At 53.1% G+C, this 20061-nt stretch overlaps 2 protein-coding genes across 9 annotated transcripts in view; both read left to right on the top strand.

The window, feature by feature from the left end:
• The first annotated feature begins 2825 nt into the window (after window positions 1-2825).
• On the top strand, window positions 2826-17144 carry MARCHF2 (membrane associated ring-CH-type finger 2). The gene is made up of 5 exons (XM_059063056.2): window positions 2826-2982; window positions 6820-7047; window positions 12340-12535; window positions 14001-14210; window positions 16526-17144. Exons 2-5 carry the CDS (start codon window positions 6872-6874, stop codon window positions 16682-16684), a joined length of 741 nt encoding a protein of 246 aa, XP_058919039.1. The 5' UTR covers window positions 2826-2982; window positions 6820-6871; the 3' UTR covers window positions 16685-17144.
• Window positions 17145-19617: 2473 nt separating this feature from the next.
• HNRNPM (heterogeneous nuclear ribonucleoprotein M) overlaps window positions 19618-20061 on the top strand; it is a 39249-nt gene continuing 38805 nt past the window's right edge. For 3 of the 8 annotated variants that reach the window (XM_067032886.1, XM_067032887.1, XM_067032885.1), the window contains exon 1: window positions 19651-19787. Coding sequence is in view for 2 of the 8 variants with exons in the window: in XM_059063040.2 (XP_058919023.1) it covers window positions 19675-19787 (113 nt within the window). In the remaining 6 variants the exon portion in view is untranslated. Of the gene's footprint in view, window positions 19788-20061 lie in introns of all 8 variants that reach the window. The other 5 variants (XM_067032888.1, XM_059063040.2, XM_059063039.2 and 2 more) reach the window with 5 other exon arrangements.

Below are 20061 nucleotides of genomic sequence, written 5' to 3'. Positions count from 1 at the left end.
CGGATATTTAATTAGTTTCATGGTATTTTCCAATAAGGCACTTACTGATAGATGCAACACTTACTCATGCTGGAGAAACCTGGAAGACACCATTTAATTAATTAATTTATTTATTTTAAAAATATATTTTTGATGTGGACCATTTTTAAAGCCTTTATTGAATTTGTTACAATATTGCTTCTATTTTATGTTTTGTTTTTTTGGCCGCGAGGCATGTGAGATCTTAGCTCCCCGACCAGGGATGGAACCCGCAGCCCCTGCATTGGAAGGGGAAGTCTTACCCACTGGACCACAGGGGAAGTGCCTGGAAGACACCGGTTTAACATAATCAGATTAATATAATTAGGGTAGGTTATAAGTGGTAGAAGAAATCAACATTCTTTGCCTCCTGATACATGCACTGAGAACACAACATCACTTCTGTGGTTTCTGTCCTAAATGCATGTCATGAGGAAATATTAAAGAAAAGCAAATTAAGAGGCTTTCTACAAAATAACTAGCCCGTAATCTCCAAAAATATCAAGGTCATAAAAAACAAGGAAAGAATGAGGAATTGTTCCAGACTGCAGGAGACTGAATTAGACAGCAAAATACAACATGTGATTCTGGGACGGATGCTGGAGCTTTAAAGAACTTTACTGAAACTCTGAACGGGATTTGGGAATTACCTGGTGATATTGGATCCATATTAATTTCCTGATTTTGAACATCATACTGTGATTATGTGGAAGAATGTGCTTTACTTAAGAAATAAACTGGGACTTCTCTGGTGGCGCAGTGGTTAAGAATCTGCCTGCCAGTGCAGGGGACATGGGTTCGAGCCCTGGTCCTGGAAGATCCCACATGCCGTGGAGCAACTAAGCCCGTGCGCCACAACTACTGAGGCCACGTGCCACAACTACTGAAGCCCGCGCGCCTAGAGCGCATGCTCTGCAACAAGAGAAGCCACCGCAATGAGAAACCCGCGCACCGCAAGGAAGAGTAGCCCACACTCGCCAAAAAAAGAGAAAAGCTCGCCCGCAGCAACGAAGACCCAACACAGCCAAAAATAAATAAATAAAATAAAACATTTTTTAAAAAAGAGGGCTTCCCTGGTGGCGCAGTGGTTGAGAGTCCGCCTGCCGATGCAGGGGACACGGGTTCGTGCCCCGGTCCGGGAAGATCCCACATGCTGCGGAACGGCTGGGCCCGTGAGCCATGGCCTCTGGGCCTGCGCGTCCGGAGCCTGTGCCCCGCAACGGGTGAGGCCGCAACAGTGAGAGGCCCGCGTACCGCAAAAAAAAAAAAAAAGACCACAGGGTTTTTCTTTAATGTGATCAATCTTACACCTGTACCTCCTTCACTCCCTCTGAAAAGCCCAGTTCTTGACACCAACATAACCACTCCTTTGCTTTATCCCAGACTAAATGTGCAACAAGCTCAGAATAACAATTTAACACCATCACCACCAATATAGTGGCATGTACAATGAAACTGTGGAGTTTTAAAGTCACTAGTTCTTCTCGGCGTTGTTTTGTCACCAACTGGATACACAGGTTAATTCGTTTTATCTTATTTTTGTTTTTAGGGATATCTTATATTTTAAATTTTGTTTTAAAGTTATATAAAATAGGGCTTCCCTGGTGGCGCAGTGGTTGAGAATCTGCCTGCCGATGCAGGGGACACGGGTTCGTGCCCCGGTCCGGGAAGATCCCACATACCGCGGAGCAGCTGGGCCCGTGAGCCATGGCCACTGAGCCTGTGCATCCGGAGCCTGTGCTCCGCAATGGGAGAGACCACAACAGTGAGAGGCCCGCATACCACACACACACACACAAAAAAAAAGTTATATAAAATATTTACACGGTTGTAAAGTCAGATATCCAAAACAAGGTACAGTTTTAAAAGTCTAGCTTCTATCTTTGTCCCTTCTATTCTACCCCTTCCCTCTATAGGTAACCTTTTAAAAAATGTTATGATTTATTGTTCCATTTTTGAAAAATGTAAGCTAGTACAGCACAAAAGAATTTGATTAAGGTAATTGAGCTGATCTACATATTCAATAAAGGCGGGGGAAGGGGAAGAAAGGAGTATTGAGGCAATTATCCATCCCACCTCAAGCTCTTCGCCATTGACAGTTCCATTGCTTCTTTAGGGAAATATTTTTGGAATTTCCAAATATTCCATGATATGCCTCCCTCACTCGCTATAATTTATCACCTTTGTAATTAATAATTACATAACTGACTGCTTAATGTCTATGTCATTCCCTAGACTGAGGTCCATGAGGACAGCAATATTTACTCAACGTTGTGTCCACAGCGCCTAGCACAGTGCCTGGCTCATAATAGGCCCTCTTATTGATGCTTATTACATCTAATGAATGAATTTGTTGTATGTATGAATGAATGTGAATGATAAATAAATGATGTTGGCTTTAGGCTCTTCCACGGCCCCTTAACCTCTCTAGACTTCTGTGGTTCCTCTTTGTAAAATGTGATCGGACGGTTCATCCCTCCCCCAGGATTGGCCGGAAGCCTAAGAGAGGTGACGAACACATACAAATCCCTTCGCTGCTGTCGCGTTGAATTCTGTAACGGTTTTATTTATTAACTGGTCTTCTGCAGGTGGCGCCACGTGCCCCGCTCGTGCCCCGAGTCGGCATGGGGCGGGGCCAGGGATGGGGGCGGGGCCTAGACTGGGGTGGAGCCAGGACGCAGCAGGGGCAGGGCCAGCAGCTGCGGCGCCGCCGAGCCTGTGCGGCCCAGGACGTCCCCGTCGCCTCTGGCCCAGCCTCCCAGGGCGGGACTTCTATGGCGATTGGGCAGTGTAGGCGAGAGGCGGTCGCCATTGGTTCGTGGCACCGTCTGCTTGGCGGGCGGTGTCCCGACGCAGGTGCCGGCCGGAGCGAAGCTAGCGGCGCTGAAGAGATCGGCCGGGCCGGGACCAGGGCCCGGGCAAGCGGAGGGGCCTGCGCGGCCGCCCGGCCCGGCCGCGGATCAGGTAGGCACGGGCGGAAGGATGGGGCCGGGGGGTGCGGATCCGCGGGCCGGCCCCGAGTTTGAGGCCCGAGCCCGGCCCCCAGGCGGGACGGCCGGGCTCGGACAGTCGGCCTCAGCCTTCCCAGGGACTAGGTGATCGCAATTTCCGTCTTTGCAGAAGGCAGGAGGTCCCCTGGGGGCCGGCACACAGTAGGTGCCTCTCTGGGCCTCGGTCTCCTCACCTGTGAAACCGGGTCATCCCAGTACCAACCTAATCGGGCTGTTGGGAGGAACCAGGAGGTGGCAAATGAGGAAAGCGCTCTGCACACAGTAGGCGGTCAATAAATGACCAGTCACCTTCCCCAACCTCCTCCTCAGAGGGACTCTGCCAGGAAAATAGTAAATATAATGACCCAAGCACTTGCTTAGCAGAGTGCCTGGCTGTTTGTGGGTGCTCAAAACAGGATAGCCAGAATTTATAGTATTAGGTCATTTAGTCCTCCAGCGACAATATCAAGTAGAAGTACTAGAAACGTTCCCTGCGATTCGGATGAGGAATCAAGGCTCAGAGAGGTCAAGCCTTTTGCCCAGGGCTACAAAGCGAGTAATGATCAGAGCTGCAATTAGAGCCTGGCCTCCAGTGCAGGGCCATGCAAGTACTGAAGGGCATACAGGAGCCTCTCTGTGGTAAGTGAAGAGGAATGAATGCATTTCACAGGCTCCATGTTTATCCTAAAAAATAATAACAGTGAGCATTTGTTGAGTGCTTACTGTGTGCCAGGCACTGGTTGTGCCTTGTCTCATCAAACCCTACCAACAGCTCTGTTAGCTGATGACGGTAATTATCATAAGAGCTAATATTTATCGACTTTCTCATATTTATGCATGTATGAGCTGGGTTTCATTGGGACTTCCATTATACAGAAGAGAAAACTGAGGCCCAGAGAGCAAAGCAGCTGGACTGAGATGACACTGTGGGGAGCTAGGGTCCTCTGACTCTTCTTCCCTTGGTTTCCTGCCCTCAGAAAAAAGGAGTCTGGGTAGGTGTGGAAAGGTTGTGGTGCCCCAGCGCCACCCCAGACAAGCCTAGCCAAGGGCGAGCTTCGCTGGAGGAACTGAGCCTGGGTGCTCCTTCCCAGGAAGCCCCTCAGCAGACACAGTCCACTAGCTTCATCAACTTATTTGACAAAGGAGAATAATGAGGCCCAGAGAAGCCAAGTGTCTTGTTCCAGGACACACAACATTAGTAACAGAGTCAGGACTTAAAAGAACCCAGATCTCTTGAGTCCCAGACCCTCTCACTCGACTAAGTTCAAATCCTGGCACTGTCCTGACTTAGCTGTGTGATCTTGGGCAAGAAGCTGCACCTCTCTGAGCCTCAGTCTCCTCACCTGTCAAATGGGGGTAATTATTGGACTTACATCATAGTTTTGTTGTGAAGACTCAGTGAAATCCATCTTTCAAGCACTGGGCCAAGTTTGCTTGAGGCATTGGCTCGCTCTGCCATCCCAGCAGCCCCAGAGCTGCAACCACCCTATCCTTGCATCCAGCCTCGAGTTTGGCCTCTTGCAAGCCCAAGCCTCTGTGCTTTGCACAGATCTCTAGCCTCTAAATATTTCTGATTCCCATCATGGGTGCTGGCAGACTAGGGTCTGGGGGGCGGGGTCAAGAGACCTGGCTCTCCCAACCCTGCTCTTACACAGAGGAGGGGCTGAAAAATTAATCCAGGAGCTCTGTACTAGACACAGGGCCAGGTGCTGGGGAGACTGGTGAATGGAAGACAGACGTGGTTAAACCAGTAGATGAAGAAATAAGAGCATTTCATGGGAATTCCCTGGCGGTCCAGTGGTTAGGACTCTGCTCTTTCACTGCTGAGGGTCCAGGTGCAATCCCTGGTCGGGGAGCTAAGATCCCACAAGCCATGCAGCGCGATCAAAAAAGAAAAAAAAAAGAAAAGAAATAAGAGCATTTCAGGCCCACAGGCAGAGAGTCCTCTGTGCTGTTCCTAAGGCCGCTGAGTCACTGGACCCCCTGGGTCTGGCCTTTGCCCGGTTCTTGGATGGATCGAGAGGGAGCCCACTGTGGCCGTATGCCTGAGCACCCTCTCTAGTATGCTCTGACTCAGGAATAAAGGCGGCATTGGCCTCTCAAAAAAAAAAAAAAAAAAAAGGAAAGAGCATTTCAGAGAGGGGTATATTCTGTAAGGGCAATAATGTGGACACCAGTGGCACTTTGACCAGAGTGGTCAGGGAAAACCTCTCTGGGGAGGTGACCTTTGAAGGGGACACTTATAACAACTGTTTGAGTTCAGTAAGCTTAGCACAGTACCTGGCTTGCAGTAGGTACTAAATAAACAGTAGGTGCTATTATTATTTTGGTGATTTGCAGGTCTTGCATTAGCAGATTTTACCAGTGTTTTTTGTGTTTGTTTTTCCCCTGACAGTAAAAGAAATGATAGAACTTAATACACAGTAGCTGTGATGTTTCTTGTGATGCCCAATTACTTGCAGAAATGTGAAGGCCAATCCTTGGAGGGGCAAGAGGAGTAGATTCCCCTCTGCCTGAATTCCCTTGGGTAACTCAGCGACTTCCCTGCTGGCCTCTGAGCTGGAAATTCTGGTTGCAGGCACTCGGAAGGGACAGCAGTGTACACAACATGGCAGGCCTGGCCACTGCCCTGAGGATGTTATCTCAGTCATGCAGCCTTCCTCCCAGGCTCCTCCTGCCTCTGCGCTGACACTTGCTTATGTGACCAACAGCAGCCCAACTATAGAGGCTTAGAAGGGCCTGCTGAGCCTGGAGGTCTTCTGGCTGAGCTGTTCAGAGACTGTTGATCTGGCAGCAGACTGTCCTGGTGCAAAAAGTTAGCCGATGACTTACAGTGCTTCCCTCCCACCCCTTTGGGTCTCAGAGTTTGTCTGGCAAGGGTTGGTAAAAAACAATTGTGGGGGGACCTCGGTGAGTGTTTCCGGGGTCTCTGGATCATAGTTCCTAGGGACAAAGGGTGGAGACAAGTTTGGGACAGAGATCCTTAGCTCCAGGGCACCTGTATTGGCTTCAAGAGGCCTCTGTTACTTTCATGAAATTCTCCAAGGGAAACACACAAGCCTTGCTGGCTGGTTCTGTGATGGAAGAAGAGCTTGCCAAGGGTTCCTTTCGGCAGGTCAGACCCTGGGGTGGGGGACAGAATCCTGCTGAAGTCTCCCACCCAGAGCAGGCTTCAGATTGCTCCGCTGGCCTCTCCTTGGGGACAGAGGCATGGGTTAGAGCAGCTGCTCTGGTGGGTGGAGACAGAGACTGCCATGGTCCTCCCCAGCCTGGGCCACTTCCTCGATAGCCTGAGTTATCAAGGAGTTCAGAGCCCCACAAGAGTCCGTGAACCAGGAGGATCAAAGTGACTCACCATCCTGGTCTGCTGGACCAAGTTTCTAGCTCAATTCTGGCCCACTCCAAGGTGGGCATGAGCCCAGGCCTGGCAATCCAATCCATGGAGAACAGTCTCTACGTGGTTGGCGGGCATGGTTCTGTTCCTGGAAAGCGCCAAGCACAGGGCCTGCTACACAGAAGGTGTTCAATCACTGTTAGGTGCTGTTATCATGTCTGGAAAAGTGATACTGGGGGTGACCTGCATGCTTTGCAGGCTGGGCTGGGCTGGCCTTTCTTAGGAGAGTCAGAGGTAATATAATCAAGCCCCTGAGATGTGCCAGGCCTGGGCTGAGCTGCACGTGTGACCTTATTGAATCCTCACAGCCCCCTCCAAAGCCCCATTGTACATATTGGGCAACTGAGGCTCAGAGGGCTGGATTTGGTGTGTGGCTTGCTAACCTTGCCCCTAATCTTCCTGCCGGCCTCTCCCCAGGCTCCTGGGACCATGGGCCTTGGGCCCTGAGGACGCGGGGCTCCCTGTGGCCATGACGACGGGTGACTGCTGTCACCTCCCTGGCTCCCTGTGCGACTGCTCCGACAGCCCTGCCTTCTCCAAGGTTGTGGAGGCCACGGGCCTCGGGCCACCCCAGTATGTGGCACAGGTGACTTCAAGGGACGGCCGGCTCCTCTCAACTGTCATCCGGGCCTTGGACACACCGAGGTTAGTGGTGGCCAAGCAGGGATCTTTGCCTTCACTCACTTCGCTCTAGGGCCCAAGGGATTTCCTCCCAGCCCTGCCTGGGGTCAGAAATCCAACTGCGGGAATTCCCTGGCGGTCCAGTGGTTAGGACTTGGTGCTTTCACTGCCGGGGCCTGAGTTCGATCCCTGGTTGGGGAACTAAGATCCCACTAGCCGCGGGCAAAAGAAAAAACCCAAAAAAGAAATCCAGCCACCTAGAGGGGCCAGGTGGGCAAATAAACCAGTAATCACCACGTGGAAACTGGCTGGCCAGGTCTGATTCTTCACGAAAAGCAGAAACTCCAGATTACTGGGTAAAATCTGAAGGTCCGATGTTGGTGAGTAGCTCACGTCTTGGGGAGGCTGCTTGAGGAAGTAGCTGGCTGTGGATTCAGGGTGCCTGGGCTCAGGTCCTGAGTAGAAGCCTCTCTCCCTGTACAACCTGGGAAAAGTTGCTTCACCCCTGTATCTCTAAACTGGGGACACCTTCCTCACTGGGTTGTTTTGAGAGTACGTGGCCGTGGTCCACATAAAGTGCCCGCAAGGGGCTTTGCCACCTCATAAGATTTGATAAATGTATTTAAACCTCAGTGCCAGCTTTCCAGACCCACGTGTGAGCTGAGTCTGTCTGGTTCGCCAACTTGTCACCAGTCCCAAGGAAAAGAGATTTAGGGAAACCCCACACAAATTTAAATCCACTTTAACTCATTAAGATTTAATCTGGCCACCAGTTTTTCAAGTTTAATGTATTTCCATGATGTTTAACTTGACACAATTTAATTCATAAGCTTTTCTTTCCAATTTTTTTTATTGTTACGATATATATAACACAATTTAGCTTCTTGGCCATTTTATTTTATTTTTTAAAATTTATTTATTTTATATGTTTATCTTTGGCTGTGTTGGGTCTTTGTTGCTGCGTGTGGGCTTTCTCTAGTTGTGGCGAGCAGGAGCTACTCTTCTTTGCAGTGCGCGGGCTTCTCATTGCGGTGGCTTCTCTTGTTGCAGAGCATGGACTCTAGGTGCGCAGCTTCAGTAGTTGTGGCATGCGGACTCAGTAGTTGTGGCTCGTGGACTCCAGAGTGCAGGCTCGGTAGTTGTGGCCCACGGGCTTAGTTGCTCTGTGGCATGTGGGATCTTCCCGGACCAGGGCTCGAACCCGTGTCCCCTGCGTTGGCAGGCGGATTCTTAACCACTGCGCCACCAGGGAAGCCCTCTTGGCCATTTTAAAGTGTACAGTTCAGTGGCTTTAAGTACATTCACGTTGTGCAACCATCACCACCATTCAACCCCATAACTCTTTTGATCTTGCAAAACTGAAACTCTGTCCTCATTAGACACTCACTCCCCAGCCCCTGGCCGCGACCATCTACTTTCTGTCTCTATGGATCTGACTCCTCTAGGGACCCCCTGTGATTGGAATCAGACAGTATTTGTCCTTTTGTGACGGCTTCTTTCACTGAGCATCATGTCTTCAGGGTTCATCTGTGTTGTAGCAGGTGTCAGAGTCAATTCATAAGCTTTTCATTCAAAACATAAAAAGAAGCAGATGGAAGCCTTGCAGTGCTTTGGAGGGAGCTCACTGCCGGTCACCTTGTAAGTCTTTGCCTGGCATCGCTTCTTTCAGGGAGCCTTGCCTAAGCCCAGATGAGATTGGAGTTCTCCTTCTAGGCTTCCTCCAGGGTCTTGGTTTTTATGTCTGCATCTCCATCAGACCCCCTGAAGTCAGGACAGCGTCTGTGCTGCTTGAGCCAGGCTGGGAGCAAGGGGACACTTGGCGGGCCCAGGGGCCTCCTAGCCAGAGCTGCCGGGGTGGGGGGCAGGGAGGAAGTCTCCCTCCATGGGGTTCCTGGGGGCCACTGAGTGAGTTGTTGTCATCTTGCCCCACCCTCCCTTTTTACACCTGGGGAAACCGCATCCCAGAGGGAGCTGGACCCCTGCCAGTGTCACTGAGCAGAGCTGAGGCTTGAACCTAGGGCTCCCCCTTGGGTGTGGGGGGCAGGAGGAGAAGCCTGTTCGGTCCCATCAGCCTCCCCTGCAGCCCTCAGAGACCCAGGCAAGCAGTGGTGCCAGAGTGGCCCCTGCACGGGCAGCTGGTGGTCAGCACAGCTCTGCCCGCTGAGACCGACCGCAGGGCCCTCCTGATCTACTCCTCTGCCATTTTTTAGTTTTCTGGCTGGATTGTATGGTAGTGCTATTTTTTTTTTCAATTTTTAAATTTTTTCATATAATTTTTAAAGGTTACACTCCATTTACAGTTATTACAAAATATTGGCTCTATTCCCGGTGCTGTACAATACATCACTGTAACCTAACTTACACCCAATAGTTCGTACCTCCCACTCCCCAACCCTCACATTGCCCTATTCCTCCCTCTCCCCACTGGTAACCACTAGTCTGTTCTCTATATCTCTGAGTCTGCTTTTTGTGTTGTTATACTCACTAGTTTCTTGTATTTTTTAGATTCTGCACATAAGCGTACAGTAATTGTCTTTCTCTGTCTGACTCATTTCACTCAGCATAACACCCCCAAGTCCATCCATGTCGCTGCAAAATGGCAAAATTTCGTTCTTTTTGACGGCTGTCTCTTCTGCCTCTTTGTTTCGTTTTGTTTTTTGGCCGCACCGTGAGGCATGTGGGATCTTAGTTCCCCGACCAGGGATCGAACCCGTACTCCCTGCAGTGGAAGCGCGGAGTCTTAACCACTGGACCGCCAGGGAAGCCCCCCCTCTGCCTTTTGATGCAGCTCAATCCCAACTTGCCCAGGCTGAAGGCCAGGGCAGGACAACCCTTCCCAGAGAGAGGGCTGCTGTTTTCCCAAAGGGTTGTCATCATCCAGGGACGGGGCCCTCTTTACAGCCTCCTGGCCAGTCTCCCCAGGAGGAAATGAGGATCCTCCACTGCCACTGCGGGGAGGTGCTGGGATCAGCAGAGGCCACACAAGCAGGTCACTGTCCCCCTCCTTCTCTTCACTCACCCTGTAACTCCTCCTCCCAGCCAGCCTCTGCCATCTGGGAGCAGCAAGGGTGGGGCTGAAAGATACTGTCCCCAGCACCTTGCTGGTTCCATGACCATAAAACGAAGCCTTCCATTTCACTTCAGAGGAGACCCTGATTCCTGGGGGCCCATGGCACCCCACGTGGGGCAGAAAGTTCTGGACCCTGAAACCTTCAGAGGACAAAGAGGAAGGCCCAGGAGGTATCTCCAGGGCCCAGGACAATCCACAAAGGCTCAGGCTTGAGGGCCAGCATCTGGGGCCCCTCTGGCCTCTGTGAGGGCTCCGTTCTCTCCGCCCCCTCGTCTGTGAGCCAGTCCCTCCAGGAAGCTGTGCTGAGCGTTTCCGCACCCCCAGCCCTTCCACCCGGCCCCCTCCCGCTGCCCGATTCCCCATGGCTTCCATTTCCATCTCCCTTCTGCCCATGGAGCATGCTCTGGGCAGCCCCACTGGGATCTGTGGATGTCTCACCCGCTCCCCCGTCCCATTTCCTCCTCAACTGTATCATTTGCATGATTTTCCTGCCAGAATTTCGAGAGTAAAGCCCATTTCTCTTGCCCTACTACCGGTGGCAGGCAGCCTAGTGGCTCAGAGTATACAGTCCCTGGAGTGACTTCCTGGGTTCCAAGCCCAGCTGTGCCCGACTACTAGCTGTGTGACTTCTGCACAAACAGGTTAACCCCTCGATGCCTCAGTTTCCCTGTCTATAAAACAGGGGCAAAAAGAGCACCTTCCTCCCAGGCTCCCTGAGAGAATGAGAAAAATTAGCCCAGATGTTGCCCTCCAAATTGTGCATGGGACCTCATCAGTGCTCAATCATAAATCAGTGTGTGCTCTGCTTTCTTGTGTTTTGTTTGCTCTGAACTTGCACCTCTGAAGTAGGGTTCTTCAGGGACAAACCCCCAAACCGACATGGCTCTCCCTCAAGGTCCTCGTCGCTTCCACTTCCCGGCTTGGTTTCCGGAGCAGGGATCCCTTTCCTGTTCACTTGATGTGTGTGGGGAGTGTGGGAGCAGAGGGGAGCCAGGCATGCCCTTTTGACCTTGGAGGAAAAAGTAGCAGCCCAGGCACAGGACTGAGGACCAGAAAGCAGACCTGAGGGGTCAGCTCAGCTCTTGGGTTTCCAAGCAGCCAGGCCCCGCCCCTCAGCAGGAGACCCTGAGAAAAGGATAGAAAGTTTCTGAGGGGAAACTGGTGTTATCTGGAAAACAGCTCTCCTGCTCCACCTCCTCCGTGTGTTCCCCCGGTCCTCTCTCTGGGCAGAAATGTCTGGAAAACAATGACTCATGTGCTGGACAGCTGCTGGGGCCACCAAGGCCATGCCCCGGGCCTCCTGAGCTGCCCCAGGAAGGACCCAGCATCCCCAGAGCCCAAGCTGGGGCCAAGACTTCCCTGAAGCAGCCTCACGGGCCCAGCCGCTCCGCGGCACGTGGGATCTTCCCAGACCAGGGCATGAACCCGTGTCCCCTGCATCGGCAGGTGGACTCTGAACCGCTGCGCCACCAGGGAAGCCCTGCAGACGCTTTTTATGTCTGTTCCGAGCTTCACCAGAGCAGAAGAGCCGGGGAGCTCTTCTCCCTGGACGGACAGGTTTCTTAGGTAGCATGGCCTTCAGGTGCGGCTGGATCCAGAGCTTCTGATGATGTCCTTGTGACTCTGCTTCTCCCTATCTCTTGGCTCCACGTTCCTCTGTTTCCCTCTGTTTTGGCATCCATGTGGGGACCAGGCTGCTTCCAGCAGCTCCAGACTTACATCAGCCATGCTGCCTGTAGTTCTGGAGTTTAGGGAAAAAAAAACAAAAAAAAAAGAAAGAATTTCAGGAATCAATTCCCAGTGGCTCTGATTGCATCACACATGCTGTTCCCTGAGTCGGCCCCTGTGACCAGGGATGTGTGGTGTTTTGATTGGTCAGGCCTGAGGTCATCAGGGGTGTCGTCTTGAGGACCAAGAGTTGAGAGTGGATTGGTTGCCCAGCACAATCAGGGTGGTACGGTAGGAGAAGGAGCAGTGGACGCTGGGCAGGCAGGTACAAGTGATGCTCACCCTGGGCCTAAAAAGGTGCCGTGGGAACCTTGGGGAGGGAGCACATCACTCCACCTGTGGGAGTCTGTGAAGGCTTCCCAAGGAAAAGGATATTTGGAGCCGAGCGTTGAAGGATGAGTAGGAGTTTGCCAAGTAGCAGCATATAGGGGCGATGCTGAGCTTGTGATCCAGTGCATGTGAAGTAGGCATAGGCAGGAAACTTGATCGTTACTCATGTGTCCCATCTCTGTGTCTAGTGATGGTCCATTCTGCAGGATCTGCCATGAGGGAGCGAATGGGGAGAGCTTGCTGTCTCCATGTGGTTGCACTGGCACACTGGGCGCTGTGCACAAGAGCTGTCTGGAGAGATGGCTTTCCTCATCCAACACCAGCTACTGCGAGCTGTGCCACACGGAGTTTGCAGTGGAGAAGAGGCCCCGGCCCCTCACAGAGGTATGCTTGGGAGCCTGAGGTTGGAGTGGGCAGAGGGGAGGAAGGCAGGCGTGAGGCCAGAGGAGGGAATTGCCCTGGAGGATCCTGGTGGGCTGGGGAAGCAGCTTCTCTATAGGGAGGAACCTCTCTCCTGTCCCCGGGGTCAGTTCTGCTGATGGGGGTGGGGAACCAGGCCTGAGGTTCCAGACCTGACAGACCCTGTGCCTCCTCCCTGTTTTGGTCACTTCAGGTGACCCTAAGGCTGAGACCTGAGGAATGAGAAGGGGGTGCCCAACCTGAGGAAGGGCAGTCCCGGCGGAGGGCACAGCAAGTGCAAAGGCTCTGAGGCCAGGAGAAGCTTGGTGTTTTTGACAAAGCCCACGTGGCTGGAGTGGAGCTAGTTAAAGGAGGAGTAGAGTGGCCCAGAAGGAGGGGTAGTGGCCTCGCTGGGGGACTTTGTGGGCCAAGCCTGGGAGCTTAGACTGTAGCCTGAGCGTGATGGGTGGGGGTTGAGATGGGATATTCCCAGGCATGACGGGAGCCACATGGCTTTCCAGAGCATTGCTGGTTGCCCGGGTGCTCTCCGGGCTCCTCTCTGCCCAGCTTGGCTTGGCGTGGGGCAGCTGAGAGCTGCAGGGGGATGTCACTGTGCCGAGGTATGGGCTCCTGGAAAGGCCCCTGGCCCACCCGGGACCTTGGGCTCTTAGGAGAACAGTTGGAGGGAGAGCCAGCCTGCCTGCACCGCTCCCCGCTCCACGCCTCCACCCCAGTGCCTTTGCACATGCTCTTTCTGCAGCCTTGAGCGCTGTCTCCCCCATTCTTCACCAGTCCCCTTCTGCTCGTTCGGTTCTCTGCGGTGTCACCTCCTCAGCATAGCCTTCCCCATCCTGATCATTCACCCTGTTTCATGCCTCCCCCAACTAGCATGGGAGCTATGGGCAGGGACTTTTTCCTGCCATCATCTGTGGCAGGCAGTGTAGCATAGAGGCCAAGATGCACAGGCCTTGAGATAAGACTTCCTGGGCTCCAGTCCTGGCTTTGTGGACGACTAGCCACGTGAGTTTGCACAAATGGGTCAGCCTCTCCGTGCCCTCAGTTTCCCCCATCTATAAAACAAGGTCATGGGACTTCTCTGGTGGTCCGGTGGTGAAGACTTGTGCTTCCACTGCAGGGGGCATGCGTCTGATCCCCTGCGCAGCCAAAAAAACCAAAGAACCCAAAAACAAAAAACAGGGGCAGAAGTGCCCTGCACCTATCCGGGCCTGGCCTGTCATCGTCATCGTCTCCATAAATATCTGAAAGAAGGAATGAACGCCGGGAGGTGCCAGGCAGGAGGCTGGTCCTGCAGGGCCCAGCGAGGAAGATGGGCGTCAGCAGAGGGGTCGGAGGGCCTGGCGGTCCCACACCCCATCCCTCCGCGGAGGCTCGAGAGAGGGCGGTACATGACGGTCTCTCTCAGCGGCTCCCCCTCCCTTCTTCTTCGCAGTGGTTGAAGGACCCAGGGCCTCGGACAGAGAAAAGGACACTGTGCTGCGACATGGTGTGCTTCCTGTTCATCACGCCTCTGGCCGCGATCTCAGGCTGGCTGTGCCTGCGCGGGGCCCAGGACCATCTCAGGCTCCATAGCCGGCTGGAGGCGGTGGGGCTCATAGCCCTCACCATCGCTCTCTTTACCATCTACGTCCTCTGGACGCTGGTGAGTGGCTGCCCGCCAGAGAGCAGACATCTGGGAGCAGTCAGGCCCGGGGTTTGGTCAGTGGCTTGGAGGGGGTCTGGGGCGCCCTGCCTGCCTCGGCTTGTGGTTGGCCTTCAGGTGGAAGCAATTCCCAGCATCTCATGGAGCTCCAGATTCCAAGCTGGTCCAAGGTCCAGGGAGCCAGGCGTGAGCCTTCTGCCCCAGGGATACAAGGGCACGTGATTACCTCTGCTGAGTGCAGGCCCCGCCAGCCACGAGCTCCACCAAGACTGTACTGGCGGGGGTGGGGGGGGGGATGGAGGGGGATGGGGAGAGAGAAAACGACGGGGGTTGAGAGAGAGGGAGTGTAGTGGGGTGTTGTCCCCGGCTTCTGGCAGGCATGAGAACCCTTCACTCAGAGAGGAAAGGTCCCCAGAGTCTGGCCCCTCAGACAGAACCACTGGCCTCCAGCTGTGGGGCACTCCCTCCTCAAGAATTGTTTCCCAGCGCATCCACCAAGCAGGTTTTTTAATACAAGTAGGATGAAATCATAGGTCCTGCTTTGCAGTCTGCTTGTGTTCACTTTGCTAATGTCCTTAAGAAAAAAAAAAGGCAGCCACCCAACAATCCTTCATTGTATGGGCGTGCTGTTTTTTTTTTTTATTTTCTTTTTTTTTGCGGTACGCGGGCCTCTCACTTCTGTGGCCTCTCCCATTGCGGAGCACAGGCTCCGGACGCACAGGCTCAGCGGCCATGGCTCACGGGCCCAGCCGCTCCGCGGCATGTGGGATCCTCCCGGACCGGGGCACGAACCCGCGTCCCCTGCATCGGCAGGCGGACTCTCAACCACTGCGCCACCAGGGAAGCTCTGTGCTGTATTTTTTTTAACTAATCCCTTTTGATGGACACTGGGATCATTTCCAATGTTTTTTTTTTGTTGGTTTGTGTTTTTGTTTCCCTTTTTTTTTTTTTTTTTGCCGTTATAAACTGTGCTTTGCATGCCACCTGTGCAAATGTTTCTTGGAACTGGCTTGGTTAAAGAGTATGAACCATTGACATTTATTGGAAAAAAAATTTTTTTAATAGATTTGACTCATTAGAGCAGTTTGAGGTTAAACAGCAAAATGGAGCAGAAAGTACAGAGTTCTCCAAAATCCTCCCCCACACCTGCAGAGCCTCTTCCGCGATCAGCAGGGCACCAGAGCAGTGCATTTATTACAATCGATGAACCAACATTGACACATCATCACCTCCAGCCCATAGTTTACATTAGGGGTTCACTCTTGGTGTTGAACTATTTGTGGGTTTAGACAAATGTATCCACCATTAGAGTGTCATACAGAGTATTTTCACTGTCCTAAAACCTCTCTGTGGGCTTCCCTGGTGGCGCAGTGGTTGAGAATCCGCCTGCCGATGCAGGAGACACGGGTTCGTGCCCTGGTCCGGGAAGATCCCACATGCCGCGGAGCAACTAAGCCCGTGAGCCATGGCCGCTGAGCCTGTGCATCCGGAGCCTGTGCTCCGCAACGGGAGAGGCCACAACAGTGAGAGGCCCGCATACCGCAAAAAGAAAAAAAAAAAAAAAAAAAAAAAAAAAAACACCTCTCTGTGATCCTCCTGTTCATCTCTCCCTCCCCCAAGCCCTGGTAACCACTGCTCCGCTTACTGTCTCCATAGTTTTGCCTTTTCCAGAATGTCGTATAGTTGGAATCATGCAGTCTATGTATGGCCTTTACAGTGAAAGGGCCGAGTCCTAACCACTGGACCGCCAGGGAATTCCCTGTAGCCTTTTCAGATCTGCTTCTTTCACTTAGTCATATGCATTTAAGGTTCCTCCATGTCTTTTCACGACTTGATAGCTCATTTCTTTTTGGTGCCAAATAACATTGCATCGTCTGGATGTCCCACAGTTTATTTATCCACTTACCCACTGAAGGACATCTGAGTTGCTTCCATGTTTTGGCAGTTATATGACCCATTGACGTTTGGCCCCTTCCAAGAGGCTTTATCACTTCACTGCCACCCTCTGAGAGACAGAAAGGGGCCCCCCCACCACCACCTTACACACACACACACACACACACACACAGACCCTCTCACCTTTGCAGGGCCCTCAGTGCTGGTGGGGAGGTTCCCCAGGTGAGGGAATGGGTGTGTGTGCACTGTCTGTGTGAGAAATGCCTAGATGCTGCCCCTGCTTCTGGAAGCAGGAGGCTGGTCCTGGTTAGGTTGAGGCAGATGCCTCAGGGGCCCGGTTTTCCTCTCTTGCGGGTAGAGGCTGTATGGCCAGATGGCCAGAGGCTGGCTCTCCTGCTCATCTCCACCCTGCCCTGCAGGTCTCATTCCGCTACCATTGCCAGCTGTACTCCGAGTGGAGAAGGACCAACCAGAAAGTGCGCCTGAAGATCCGGGCCACTGATGGCCCCGAAGGCACCCAGCACTCCCCTCTGGCAGCTGGGCTCCTGAAGAAGGTGGCAGAGGAGACGCCCGTGTGAAGGCTGGGCTGGCAGGGCCAGAGGCAGCTGGTGATGCCCTGGCGTTTGGAAGGACAGAAACTGCCCGACCCTTCCCGCACGGCCGGAATGCTTCTTAGGCCAAGGGATGCCAAAGTGGAGGTGATTCCGTGATTCCCGTGTGAAGCTATTCTCAGATTGTTTTGCACACTCTTATACACGAGGAGGACAGACGGACGTGGTCCCGAGCTTCAGATGGAGCAGGCACCCTGATCTCATTCTGAGGTCTACCCGGCCCCTCCTGGGCCAGCAGCCATGGCCAGAGGCGAGTTGCGGGCACCCATTGAGCTGGGAGGTTCCGCAAGCTTCTTGCACTTTTCTGCACCTGGCAGGTTCACATTCCCGGCACTCTCAACTTTATAAAGTTGCACTGTGTTTCAAAACACCCCCACCCCCACCCACCCCACCCCCAATGAATAAAAGGAACCCTTGCTGGACAAAACGGACTTGTCAGTCGCATTTCTGAGGCCTCAAAGTGAGGGCACGGGGACCGAGGGGAGTCAGGACCACACAGAGGTAACAGCAGCAACAGCCAATGCTCTCAGCTGGTTTGAGGGATCACAGGGCTAGAAGCAAAGTGCGAGTTTTCAAGTGAAGAGCAGGTAGCAGGGCTATGTATTAAATGATTTAAAATAAATATACATAAGAATAGTGTCTACTTCCTGTGCGTCTCCCGTGGGTCAGATACCCCACTGGGCCCTTTACACTCACTAACAAGTAATGTCCACACTTACCGAGGGTCACCCTGAACAGGGCCCAGTACTTTTTTTTTTTTTTTTTTGGCCACATCATGCAGCATGTGAGATCTTAACTCCTCAACCAGGGATCGAACCCTCGCCCCCTGCATTGGAAGCACAGAGTCTTAACCACTGGACTGCCAGGGAAGTCCTGAGTTGTAGTTTGGTGCTAGGCTGTCTTTCATGACCCTTAACCCTAGCAGAGAGAGAGCAAGTCTTAGACTCAGATCCTTTGGCAGAGTGTATGACTGAATTTAGACTTTAATAGCATCATTCTCTTATTTATTTTTTACAATAAGCTATTTATAGCAAGGTTTCAATGTGGGCTGTGAGGTAAAGCAACATTTTAACATCCTTTTTTTCTTTGGCTGCGCTGGGAGGCTTGCAGGATCTTAGTTCCCCAACTAGGGATCGAACCCAGGCCTTGGCATTGAGAGGGCAGAGTCCTAACCACCAGACCGTCAGCGAATTCCCAAAACATCCTTATTTTAAAGAAAATAAAGTGTCAGTTACAGGAAAGAGTGAAGGAATTAATAGTGCAGGTGATGGCTAAACCCAGGAATCTGGGCAGTGTTGGATTAAATCAACCAGCCTATAGGAGCACAGCCTAGTAGAAAGTTTGTCTCCTCAGCCTGGGCTTGGCTTGTGGCTCATCTCCAGTCACACTTACTGCTGGAGAAGGGATCAGAGAAAAGGTGGCTTCTTGTCCCTGCTGCTTTGTATTTGGCCTCCTCTCCATGATTCTGACAGACTGCTGTGGACTCTTCTGCCATTTCTGAGCCCTGTTGGGCAAGGGAATTCGGAGATTCGTGACGCTTCTTCTGGTCCAGGGGCCCCTCTGGTCTAGAGAGGTCTAAGGGGGAGGGGGGGAACTTCCCTGGCTGTCCAGGCCAAAAAAAAAAAAAAAAAGAGGACTAACGGGGAGGAAAGGAAACTGAGATAGATTCCAGTGGGACCATGTGAAGAGGGTTGGTGTGCACAGGGGATTTTAGTAGATCAGAGATTTCCAGGGGCAGGGGGGGTGGTGGGTGGGGGGAGATGAGAGGAGGGGCTTGCAGATGGGCAAGAGAAAGGAGTTCTGAGACAGGTGAGTCTGGAAAGTTCTTGGGAATGGGAGCTGGAAAGAGAGGGTGGGGCCTCTCCTCTGCCTTAGCCTGGGCTATTGGATTTATTCTCCGGGCCTGGAGTTCTCAACCTGGCCGGATTAAGTAATTAATTTGGAGGAAGGTGTGGCAGGTGAGCTAGTTCCTCAGAGCCTGATGAAATGTAGTTATTTTGTGAGATAGGGGAAAAAAAGCCCATTTTTCCCACTGTGAGCTTAGAGTTTGGTGGTTAGATGGGAACTTCTTCAAGATCCAGTGAAGCATTTATTTCAAAGTACCAGAGACAACAGAGACCAGGGGTGGCTGCTGGGTAAGGGAGCCTGAGGTCTCTGAATGCTGGGGGCTCTGGCCTCTTCCCGGGCCACTGTGGCTATCCCAGGACATGGTCCTGTAACAGCCCTTGAAAACCCATTTGGGGACAGGGCCAAGCTCTCAGAGCAGAGGGACCCACGGTCAGGCAGGAAGGAGCCCCATCATGTGATTTCTAGCACCATGTTTGGCTTCTTGCTTGTTCATTCACTCAAGAAACATTCATAAGCACATTCAAAGTCTCCAGCTAGGCGTCTGGTTGTTGACGGCTGTTAGTGAGAGAGACTTAGGCCATGGGCTCTGCACCCAGGGCTTCTCAGCATGGTGGGGAGACAGGTTGGATACAGCCCAGATATTCTTGGTGCAGGATGATACTTGCTTAGAGAGAGAGCATTTTACACATTTGTCCTACGGCCTGGCCCTTTAGTGTCCTACCCTTGCCTGCCTAACTCCTTTCTAGCCTAGTAAACAGAACTTTCGCTGCCTTTCTGCCCTAGCTCTGATTACAGAAAGCTGGGAGTGACGAGGTCCACGTGTGGGGGGTGGAGAGATGGCGCCTCTACCAGACCTGGAGAGCGGATGGAGTATCCAGTAGGCGCCAAACGCAAGTTAGTTGCGAGAATGAATTAGTAACAGCTGACGGTGCGCGCCTGCGCGCAGCGGGGGCGTGGCCCGGAACAGGGGCGTGGCCCGGGGCTGGAGGGAAGGAGGCTGGAGGCCGCCGCGGCGCGAGCAGACGTTACTGGTCGCGCTGGATCACGTGAGCACGCAGGCGCAGCGCCGCGCATCCCGCTCGCTCACACAAAGCCCAGACGCGGAGAAAATGGCGGCAGGGGTCGAAGCGGCAGCCGAGGTGGCGGCGACGGAGCCCAAAATGGAGGAGGAGAGCGGCACGCCCGGCGTGCCGAGTGGCAACGGAGCTCCAGGCCCGAAAGGGTGAGTATTCCACGGCTCCTTGTCCCAGGCCGGGCACTTTTGCGGCGGCCGGCGGCGGCTCCGTTAGGTCTTGGCGGCTTCCCACTGGCGCGGCCTCGGCCGGGCTTTCCCCTCAGGGTCTGCCGAGGGTGGGGGCCGCCCAGGCCGTGAGGGATGAAGCTGAGCGGCCCCGGGAGCGTCTCTAGGACAGCTCCTTCTTCCCAGGTCTCGGGCCTCAACTCCCCCGGTCCCTCCAGGCCGGGTCAGAGCCCGACCCCGACGCAAAGGCCTCAGG

Source organism: Kogia breviceps, chromosome 4 (genome assembly GCF_026419965.1).
Source record: "Kogia breviceps isolate mKogBre1 chromosome 4, mKogBre1 haplotype 1, whole genome shotgun sequence".
Lineage (NCBI taxonomy): Eukaryota > Metazoa > Chordata > Mammalia > Artiodactyla > Physeteridae > Kogia > Kogia breviceps.
This window is presented reverse-complemented; position numbering and strand designations above follow the sequence as displayed.